This window comes from Sinocyclocheilus rhinocerous, unplaced genomic scaffold (assembly GCF_001515625.1).
Source record: "Sinocyclocheilus rhinocerous isolate Xijiao unplaced genomic scaffold, SAMN03320098_v1.1 scaffold2682, whole genome shotgun sequence".
Classification (NCBI taxonomy): Eukaryota; Metazoa; Chordata; class Actinopteri; order Cypriniformes; family Cyprinidae; genus Sinocyclocheilus; species Sinocyclocheilus rhinocerous.
Genome location: NW_015663712.1, coordinates 100,583 through 112,115, shown reverse-complemented (window position 1 = coordinate 112,115; position 11,533 = coordinate 100,583). Strand labels below are relative to the sequence as shown.

The window sequence follows — 11,533 nt, the reverse complement described above, 5'->3', positions numbered from 1 at the left end:
GAGTGTGAGTGAGTGAGTGAGTGTGAGTGCGTGTGAGAGAGAGAGTGAGTGTATGTGTGAGTGTACGTGTGTGAGTGAGTGAGTGTGTGAATGAGAGAGAGAGAGAGAGAGAAAGTGTGTGTGTGAGAGTGTGTGTGTGTGAGTACGTGTGTGAGTGTGTGAGTGAGTGTACGTGTGTGAGTGTACGTGTGTGAGTGAGAGTGAGAGTGAGTGAGTGAGTGTGCGTGTGTGAGAGAGTGTACGTGTTACACAAGTATAGTAATACTAGTAAATTTTGACCTTGTGTGTGTGTGTGTGTGTGTGTGTGTGTGTTTGAGTGTGTGTGTGTTTGAGTGTGTGTGTGTTTGAGTGTGTGTGTGTGTGTGTGTGTGAGAGAGAGAGAGAGAGAGCAGAAGCAGCCGTCTGAATGGTTTTCTTTAAAGATGCAGCAAGGTTAAGAATTCCAGCAGAGCACAGATTACAGCCGTGTATTTTTATCCGGTCTATTTTCTGCTCTCTTCACGTGTGAGGGACACTCGCTGACGAGACGCAAACAAACCGCACAAATGACACTGTAGTGTCTTATTACTTGTTTTTGAAGCATTAGATAAATCCCATTGGGAACAATGAGATCCTCCAAAGATAAAGTATTAGACAGAAGTGAGAAGGGCCGTTTTACCCAACAGTTTCTCTTTGTTAGTGTGGAGATCCATCAGACGAGAGATGTTCCGTTTATTATTCTTTTTTTTTTTTTTATGCCAAAAATCATTAGGATATTAAGTAAAGATCATGTTCCATGAAGATATTTTGTAAATTTCCTACCGTAAATATATCAAAACTTAATTTTTGATTAGTAATATGCATTGCTAAGAACTTCATTTGAACAACTTTAAAGATGATTTTCTCAATATTTTGATTTTTTTGCACCCTCAGATTCCAGATTTTCAAATATTGTCCTATCCTAACAAACCATACATCAATGGAAAGATTATTTATTCAGCTTTCAGATGATGCATAAATCAAAATTTCATCAAATTGACCCTTATGACTGGTTTTGTGCTCCTGGGTCACAAATATTATTCCCTGCCATTTCTTATGCATGTTTTGAAGTAAATCAAGTCATTTACATTCGATATTATACTATTATACTCACAATGTTAGAATCAGCATTTATTGACGTTTCCTCACCTCACTGTTGTGTCCCCGGAGGTTGAAGTTGATGCGCTGCGGGGAGGGCCGGTCTCTCCTGCCGTGGCTGGAGGTGAAGGTGACGCCCACGACTCCCCGGCCGTTCCCCGCGGCCAGCCAGCCCTCCTCATAGCAGCGCCTCCTGCACACGGGCTTCTCCTTCTCGCTGCGGGGCACGCGGCCCTTCCAGGACAGGCACAGGATGTTGGAGTCGCTGCAGAGGACGGGCCCAAGCTCCACCGCCGCGAACATGCCTGCTTCTACGAGCGGATCCGCACGAGTCCACAGAGTCACCCGGCTCACCGGCGGGTCCTTGGGGTTCCTGCTGCTTCACAAACACTTCCGGCCCAAAAGTACTGCATAAAACTAGCAACAAGGCACATAAATTAAGTCGCCAGCCTTTCCCGAGAAATCTGGAGGCATAATAATTCACCAAATATCCAAGTCACAGAAAACTTTCTCCTCCGCGAGGTAGCCCCCTCATGACGTCATCGCGGCCGGCGCACGCCCGCTCCTGGGGGGTGACGTCATCGACGGACGGAACGCTCCTCTGCGCACGCTCATGGCAGCGGCGGCGCGCACGCACGGGATTCTCCTGCGCGTCAGCTGCTCCTGCGCTCCGCCCGTGACGTCATCGCTTCAGAAGAGCCGCCGGCCAATCAGCGTCGGGGATTCCTTTAAGAGGACAAGGACAGAATATAAACACAATTAATGATTCAGAACGTGTCTGCGAGCGTCAGAACATACAAATGCTGTCGAATCACGTTGAAATGAACAAAAACACAGCTATAAACGCACACGTTCGTTTCTGAGGTAACGTTCCCGGAAACAGTATTACTTCAGAACAAATGGCGCTTTAATTTGCCGTTTTACCTCAGTGTTTCACAAAACGAACAATAAAAACGCCAGTGTTCACCATAATGTCTAGTAACGCGTAATTATAGCAAAAACAACAGAGCGATCCGTCACCTAATGCGCTAGTTTACGCGCTGGATATCCATAATGCATCATTCGATCTGTTTTTATGACAGATCCAACGATAATAACAGCATTTTGAGAAACAAATATGGACAATTCAGTACAAATATAGAATTACCGCGAATCTGAAACTCGAATGTGGTTATTAGATTAACAGACACTGTAATGCTAGATAAAATCTTCACATCTAAGTTATCCAAAGCGTCGTCATCTTAAGTGTCGTATTGTTCAGAAAAAGCGTCTTTTAGCTTCATGTGTGTGTGTGAGGCTTTTGTTAGCTCCGCAGCTACACTCACTTCCCGCGCTCCTCGCTGGTTTCCCGCTTTAAAACGCCAGAACCGGGTGTGCTAGAGGCACGGAACCGGTCCACGGATGATACCGAAGCCCGAACCAGCCGGTGCTGCTCTTTACCTGTACGTGTGTGTGTCAGACGAGTGTGTTTAGCGCTGCTGTCTCTGCTTCTGATGCTGTCTGGGCCGCTGCGCTGGGTCACGTGACCACCATATGCTCGCATAGATATATATAGAGCTATGTAGATATAGAGAGATAGAGAGATAGATACGTAAATACATTCCCCCGCCGGCGCTTTGATTTTGATTTCATCTACAGAACATGCACGATTTCACACTAATACAACAGAAAAAAAGGACAAACTACTGTAAATAAAGTGATTATATACAGTATTGTTGACGGTTAGATGCTGCATGATAAATGAGCGCGTATCGAATAGTGTTCCGCACAGTATTTTCGTTTTAAGATAAAAGTGGCTAAATTAAATCTCATAAAACTCACCAGATTTATTATTTATTTTATTGATTTCTTTGAATGAACTTTATTGAACAATATATGCACAATGTCTTAATCAGACAACAGACGAGCATCATAAGATAAGAAAATAGATTCCTAGGGGTTTTCAGCGAGTTTAAGATGTGCTATTAATTACAGCTGTTTGCATTTGTTTCAGCGACAAAAAGTTATGAGTTCTTTGTGAAATATGCAGAAATCTGGAAGAATTTTCAGGAATCTGTTTTTATGCAAAAATAACTCAAGAATAATAACTGTGTTAATCGCTAAATCATGCGTTTCATCTTTCAGGAATAAACCGAATAATACACTTTCCTTTGTTTAAACGAAGGACAATCTTCAAATTTAGCGTCTTCAAAAACGTATGCTTTGACGTCACTTCCGCTTCCGAGGCAGAAAACATGGCGGCCTTCAGGTCGAGCGCCAGGATCTTTCTCGGACACTTCCTCTCGGTACTAAACTTAATTTATTTGACAGAAAACATCATGACAACATCATCAAAGCTATCCCACAATCAGTTGTCTTCCTCAGCTTTTGGTGAATGGAGTTTCTCTTGCGAACCTCACTTCACTGTGATCCCGAATGTCTTTGTTAAGGAACTATTTCCTTTCTCTTCAAATAAAAAGTCAATATTCCAATATTTCTCTAAGGATGAAGTGTGTCGACTTCTAAAGGTCTGTTCAGTAACACACATCTAATTAAGTGATGAAAAGCATGTGCAGCATAAATATCACCACTGCTCATCTTTGCACCGATTAAACACTGCTTTTCCACCAAATTATATGTAATAATATCTAATATATATATGTGTCCCTGCAGCACAAAAGCAGTGTTAAGTCGCTGGGGTATATTTGTAGCAATAGCCAACAATACATTGTATGGGTCAAAATTATACATTTCTCTTTTATGCCAAAAATCATTAGGATATTAAGTAAAGATCATGTTCCATGAAGATATTTAGTAAATGTCCTACCGTAAATATATCAAAACTTAATGTTTGATTAGTAATATGCATTGCTAAGAACTTCATTTGAACAACTTTAAAGATGATTTTCTCAGTATTTTAGAAATATATATATACACACACATACAATACATTTTATATAAATGTAAAGTATAATATAGAATAAATATGTATTTTTATATATTTTAAATACTTTTTAGTTAGTTCAAATATTTTAATGTTTTCAAATTTTTTTTTAAATACTGGTTTTAATATTTAATTTATTGTCATTTTATACACAGCTACACATTTTTTTAAATGTATATTTTATAGTTTTTAATTAGCCTGTATATTTATATTTTTATAATTCTAATGTTTTATACATATAAATATAAAGTATTTATTTAACACTATTTTTATATATAAATTTATTTTATTTATAAATAAAATGAATGTATTTTTGTATACATTGTACTCTGTAAAATGTGTCAGAAACTGGTTACACTTCAGCATGGGTTACTTTCAGGTTTCCGTAGTAACGGGCTCATGTTTGTCTGGAGTATATTCAGTGTAATCTGCTGAGGGCGTTGCTATGGAGGTCACCAAGGTAACAGCAGCTGCTTCAGTAGAACACGATGCTTGTCTTCTGCACAGACCGAACACATTGAGAAAGCGCTGAGAGACCGCAGCAGACTGGATCCGTGATGAACACAGCGTCTGCTCATAAACACAGACGGAGACTCAGACACCGCTTCTGTCCACTGAAGGATTCAGACTCACTAAACCAAGAAACAACGGCATGGCTTCTGTTATAATATCAAAGAAATGACACCAGCGCACTTCTCTTTCAGCTAGCATTCTTTTATTTGACAAATATCTACCTCACTATTATTTATTTTCTTAGTTAATATATTGATAACATTTCGTCTGAAAAGGTTACATCTTCATTCAAAAGAGATCTTCAGCAACATTCAGAAAAGCATTATTTAATTACACATTTATATATGAATACATATTTATTTGAATCATAATACAATATAAATAAATACAACTATACATTTATATATACATATATACACTGCCGTTCAAAAGTTTGGGATCAGTAAGACTATGTTTTTTAAAGCTCAGCAAGGCTGCATTTATTTGATCAAAAATACAGAAAAAAACAGTAATGTTATTACAATATAAAATAATGGTTTCTATTTTAATATCCTTTAAAATATAATTTATTTCTGTGATGCGTGGCTGTATTTTCAGCATCATTACTCCAGTATAAAGTGTCACGTGATCTTCAGAAATCATTCTAATATGCTGATTTATTATTAGAATTATTAATGCTGTGCTGACAAATATTTCTTTGGAAACTGATACTTTTTTCAGGATTCTTTGATGAATAAAAAGTTAAAAAGAACAGCAATTATTCAAAATAGAACTCTTTTCTAACAATATCAATCTTTGCTGCCACTTCGTAACAATTGAACACATCCTCGCTGAATAAAAGTTTTAATTTCTTTCTAAAAAAAGAAAGAATAGAAATGTACCGACCCCAAACTTTTGAACTGTAGTGTATATTGTTTTTACTTTTTATTCATCAAAGAATCCTGAAAAAAAGTATAAATTACATTTTAATGTATATTGTACATCATAATAATATTTCACAATGTTACATTTTTTCCTGTATTTTTGATCAAATAAATGCAGCCCTGATGAGCAGAAGATACTCCTGTAAAAACATTAAAAATCGTTCTGATCCCAAACTTTTGACCGGTAGTACATATATATATATATATATATATATAAAATAAATGTAGTTTTATTTATATTATATTAATGTTTTATATAATAGAATTAAAATTCTATCTAAAATATCTGTCATATATATGCAGCTGTCAGTAAACAGTCACAGAAATGGTTAAATCCACACATCTGATGTGAAGAATGAAAAGCAGCGAGACAGATCTGCAGCCGTGCTTGCTTTAATGCAGGAGTGAAATAAAGCACACAGCAGCATCTGAGAAGCACATGAGGGTGTGTAGATGTCAGTGTGTTACTCACAGCTCCTCGTCTGCGTCTGCAATCAAACGAGTCTCTCCTCTGAAGCCCAGCGGAGTCTCACACACACACACACACACACACATGAAGAAAACAGCACGTCAAATACACTCATCCTCTGGAAAAGCAGAGCTGTGCAACAGAATGAACACGTGCAGACACAGAAAGAGGTCTCTAGAGGCTCGTCCTCTTACCTGAGCAGCAGCAGATATCGGTGTTATTCTGCAGCGGTTCATCACTCGCTGTTCACACGTCTGGAGAAGCTCCTTACATTTCAGTGCGCCTCAGATATCATATCGGGAAATCTTGTTCGTGTAGAATTGCGTCAATAAATAAATGCATAAAGTATGCAGATGAGAGAATGCGAGTTATGTAGCGACCTAAAAAGTGAGGTGCATCCTGGGATGCTTTTCAAACACTAGTTAGGGAGTTTGTTAATTAATGCTTCTCCTTTACTACAGCTCATTCTTTACAGAAACTGGAAATAGCCTTTATATGTAATGCATTATAGAGGTTTTAATGAACTAATTATGCCTTGCAACATGAATAACTGTAACCACAAGTTACAGTTGCTTTTTGTTAATTGTATAATAATTGAAAAGAAAACAAAAGAGAAGCTAGTGTTAGTTTATTTATTTATTTTTTCAGATGCCAGGGCAAAATTTCTCATTTTGATTTAGTTTTACTAAAATAAATATATATATAAAAATAAATAAATAAATAAAAACTATACAGACATTACAATAAAAAATACAATAAATCAGCTAGCTGCCAAGGCAATGTTTGTCATGTTCATGTTGTAAATAAAAGCTGTATAGCCATTTAAAACTATTAAAATGATAAAACTATAAAATTATTTCAGCTAGTTGCCCATTCTATATTTCTCACGTAGGTCGAGTAGTATAAAATAATAAAAAAACTGAAATAAAAATCAACTATGTAGACATTTAAAAAAACAAAACCTAATAAAAATGAAAAAAAAAAAAAAATTACTAAAACCTCTTAGAACTGTAATAGTATTTTGATGCTAAAATAACACTTAGTTATGAAAATGATTATAGTGCATTATGCATAACTTATTTAAAATATATATTTTTAAGTTTTGTAATAAAATCAGTATGTATAAAATTATTATTTGTATGCAGATATTTATGCCAGAAGGCTTAATGCTGGAGGCGGCGGAGTTTCTGTTCTCACGGTTACAGTGTGATTGACAGATCAGTCCCGAGCAGAGAGATGCAGCTCACCTTGGTTACGGGGGCGGAGCTTCACGGCGGTGGGCGGGGCCTCCTCGAGTCCGGCTGCCTTCAGAAGGGTGTCTCACCCCTTCAGGAGACAAGAAGAGTCAGTCCAGAGTGAAAGCAGCAGAAGAGCGCTTCAGAGGAACACAGAGGCTTGCTGCTCGCACAGATCACAGCAGCGACGTGTGTAACTCTGTGTGCTGCAGGAAAACTGCAGGCCAACTCTGAGCGCTTCACAAATCAACCTGCACAGACCTGGAGAAGTGCAGCGCTGCATCACTGCGGTGGATGGGTGCCGTCAGAACGAGAGCTGATAGAAACATCACAATAATCCACCGCACTCCAGTCCATCAGTTCACATCTGGAGAAGACAAAAGCTGAGACAAATCCATCATTAAGACGTTAACCATAATAACGCTTCCTCCAGTGAGTCAGTGTTCTGGTGTGAATCAGGAGAGAAATCTGCACAGATCAAGCAGCATTTAAACAGCTCTAAACACATATGTGGCTGGATTTTGATGCGAGAGACAACAGCAGATGCACTTTTTCACTGGAGGAAGCGTTATTATAGACTAATTTTTGAGTTAAAAGTGTCTTAATGATGGATTTGTCTCAGCTTTTGTCTTCTCCAGATGTTAACTGATGAACTGGAGTGCTGTTTGTTTCAGCTTTTGTCTTCTCCAGATGTTAACTGATGGACTGGAGTGCTGTGGATTATTGTGATGTTTTTATCAGCTCTCGTTCTGACGGCACCCATCCACTGCAGAGCATCCATTGCTGAGACACTGATGCAGTGCTACATTTCTACAAACCTGACGAAGAAACAAACTCATCCTGATCTCAGATGAACACATTATCAGCTAATGCTGATTTCTGGTGAACTAATGCTTTAAATCCAGTGATTTACTTGCCATTTCTTTATAATTACTTGTGAAATTTATACAGAATTTGTGTAAAAAGTCCTATGCCAATTTTGATGAATGATTTGCTTGTGCAGGGATAGAAGACATTATGGTAATAAAACATTACACACGTCACCTGTTATTACTGAAATTAATCTTCGTAAGTGCGCAGCCGGGCGTCTCAGTCTGTGAAAGGAACCGGCGTAATTTTCAACATTCATAAACGGATCAGTAGCATGGTGTCGAGTCTTTGAATAGTCCTATCATCTGATTATGAATTCTGTTTCCTGCTGCTTTTATTTTCAATACAGCACTTAAAACATGAATGTAATAATAATGTAAAGGATAAAGCCCTCGTATCAGAGAGTGATTCAGATTATCCACTAAATATTTGACTGTTATTGAACCCACACGAGTCAAAAGTTTGGACGCACTGATCTGATCTGCTCTGCTTACATTCTTCAGCGCAGTATTGTAGACCATGTGAAAATCTAAACGGAGCAATGTATAAATGCATTTACAAAATTAAATAATCTGCACATAGCTGAAGAAATGCCTAACCCTAACATCATTTACACGCATGTGTTCCTGAAATGCTTTAGTTGGACATTCAGCGAATGTTTTTAAATGTTGCAACTTGTTCAGAGAACATTCAAAAGTAACGTCACTGTAACGCTTGCCAACTTCTCAAATGTAACATTCCATGAATGTTCACACACGCAAGAAAAAGCCTTGTAACTACTGTAGAGAGAAAAACATTTTCAGAACTTAACGGGAACACTAGCAGAATGTTCTTCATATTTGTGTCGGCGGTGTCACTAGACTGTCATTCTAACATCTGCAGATCATCACAAGTGTCTCCAAACTTTTGACTGCTCGTGCATTTGGTTCGACTGCGTCTCATGCACTAGACACTGCATGTGTCCTGGTTTTCATGCATCTAGAATTGAACTGAATTTCCCAATCAGTCGAATGAGCAGAAGTGTGCCGCTTCTCTGAGACTTGCAGGTCTGCCGGTGACTTGGAGACATCCTTGGACATCTTGAATTTTCAGCCCTCTGGGTAACTTTAAAAGCCTCACTCCACTGGAAATCAGTTACTCCGTGTGTTTAACTGTAGCTTTACTCAATCATAGGACAGTCATTTATGTGCTTTATTATGCATGATGTAAATATATAGATAAGTAAATGCTCAAAAAACACTGTCATTTCCATTATAGTGAATATTTCTGTGCTCATGTCAATGGTAAGAGAAGTCTTTACATTACTGTCCATTTGGCTTCAGAAATGCATTACAGAAATGGACATTCAGTTGCTTTTACTTTAAATAAACCATAAAAAGAGAGGTCATTTTATCTTAACTTTATTGTTTTGTTTCTCCAAAACTAAGTCAAAAGCTGTTATCTGTTCAATTTACATTCACAAATTCACATGACTTTATCGGTTACAATGTGCCATAACACTTCAAAACTCAACACAGAGGATAGGATTTGTGTTTTTTACTTGTACTATTTTGAATCAAATACTTGCGAAAACTAGCTTTAATATAGAAAAGCAAGGAAAGGTTTATTTAAAGAAGTATAAATCGTAGTGCTACTCTACGGTCATGTTAAACCAATGCATGGATTTGTGATTTTAACAGAATCATTCCAGGAAAAAAAGAAACAGGAATACTTTTCAACAGCAATATTCTCACTTGACTTAAAGTAGCTGCACATTTATGAGACTAGATCATTAATAATTCATGAGCACTACACATGAAGAACATATGGAGAGTGCCAGCGTACTGAGAAACGTCTAAAATCCTACGCTTTCTCATGGAATAAAGGAAGAGGATTGCTTAAGGCTCACAGGAATAGCACCACGCAGACCAGACAACACTTAGAGGAGTAAAAGTCTCATGAGATACACTTAATTTAAATCAACGTAGGAACATGTTTCCTTCTCGTCTTCAGAGTGAGAGTGCTTTTAAATGTTTTTTTTCGGGGCTTTGTCCTCAAATGAAGTAACATAAAAAGGTAGCGTGCTCGTTACAGTAAAGGACCTGCGAGTCTGAAATGAGTGTGAGCGGCGGCCGTTAACGCTACAGAATTGGTTAAAACCTCCGGCCAGTGTGGGGCCCCGGCCAGCGCTGGCCCCTGCCTGGAGGCGGGCGGGGCAGAGGAGGGGCCGATCCGTTGTGGTAGCTGCATGAAAGGATAAAATCACACATTTGGATTGGCCTGTTGTGCTCAAGAGGGGCCCAAACTCGTCAAACACACAATTGAAGAAACACAGGCTTGTCATGCACTAGTGGAATGTAGTTTATGTGCTGGATCTGTTACGGTTTAGCCGTGCTCTGCGCCGTCACGCGAGTACATGTGCGCTATGTGGAGCAGGTGAGTGCGTTCTTACCCTCTGGGGTGGAAGAAGCGAGGCGGGCCGGGTGGCATCATGCCCCGCCCCCTGGGGTGTGGCGGTCGCCCTCGGAACGCCGGGTGTCCCGGAGGGGGCGGAGGAGGAGGCGGGCCATGCCTGTGCAAAGACACGCCCCCTTTACGCTCAACATCTCTCCTCCAAAATGTCTATCAGTTTTCATATGCATTATATATCTTTTTTACTTCTACGGTATCTACACATATACGTTTCCATAAATTATATAAACATTTTTCATTTATTTGTATGTATTTTTAGACTCATATAAACGAGTGTTTCTCCATGTACTTTCAGATAAAATGGACAGAATTCGAAAACTGAGACACAAAGCACAACGAGAACTGATTATAACTGAGAAATCTATAGTCAACCCAGCCCAAGATACTATTGTGCTTGAATGGATTATTTTGTTCAATGCAAAATTTGTATGAATGCATTATTTGATTTAATGCAATATTTGATTGAATGCAATATTTGGATAAATGCATTATTTGATTTAATGCAATATTTGGATAAATGCATTATTTGTTTCAATGCAATATTTCTATGAAAGCATTATTTGTTTCAATGCAATATTTGGATAAATGCATTATTTGTTTCAATGCAATATTTGGATAAATGCATTATTTGTTTCAATGCAATATTTGGATAAATGCATTATTTGTTTCAATGCAATATTTGGATAAATGCATTATTTGTTTCAATGCAATATTTGGAAAATTGCATTATTTGTTTCAATGCAATATTTCTATGAAAGCATTATTTGTTTCAATGCAATATTTCTATGAAAGCATTATTTGTTTCAATGCAATATTTCTATGAAAGCATTATTTGTTTCAATGCAATATTTCTATGAAAGCATTATTTGTTTCAATGCAATATTTCTATGAAAGCATTATTTGTTTCAATGCAATATTTGGATAAATGCATTATTTGTTTCAATGCAATATTTGGATAAATGCATTATTTGTTTCAATGCAATATTTGGATAAATGCATTATTTGATTCAATGCAATATTTGGATAAATGCAT

The 11,533-nt window shown here is 37.8% G+C and overlaps 2 protein-coding genes across 4 annotated transcripts in view; both read right to left on the bottom strand.

Annotated features, from left to right (window-relative positions):
* tulp4a (TUB like protein 4a) overlaps positions 1-2,649 on the bottom strand; it is a 21,802-nt gene extending 19,153 nt beyond the window's left edge. Inside the window, exons 1-2 of the mRNA XM_016539355.1 lie at positions 2,442-2,649; positions 1,168-1,842 (exon numbers count right to left, since the gene is read on the bottom strand). Of these exons, the coding sequence (XP_016394841.1) occupies positions 1,168-1,419 (252 nt within the window). The 5' untranslated portion in view covers positions 1,420-1,842; positions 2,442-2,649. The remainder of the gene's footprint in view (positions 1-1,167; positions 1,843-2,441) is intronic.
* Positions 2,650-5,734: 3,085 nt separating this feature from the next.
* Positions 5,735-11,533, bottom strand: part of LOC107729017 (cleavage and polyadenylation specificity factor subunit 6) — a 12,615-nt gene continuing 6,816 nt past the window's right edge. The window contains exons 5-7 of one of the 3 annotated variants that reach the window (XR_001638541.1): positions 10,481-10,600; positions 7,192-7,270; positions 5,735-6,249 (exon numbers count right to left, since the gene is read on the bottom strand). Coding sequence is in view for 2 of the 3 variants with exons in the window: in XM_016539370.1 (XP_016394856.1) it covers positions 10,182-10,272; positions 10,481-10,600 (211 nt within the window). In the remaining variant the exon portion in view is untranslated. Of the gene's footprint in view, positions 6,250-7,105; positions 7,271-9,433; positions 10,273-10,480; positions 10,601-11,533 lie in introns of those variants that run through there. The other 2 variants (XM_016539371.1, XM_016539370.1) reach the window with 2 other exon arrangements.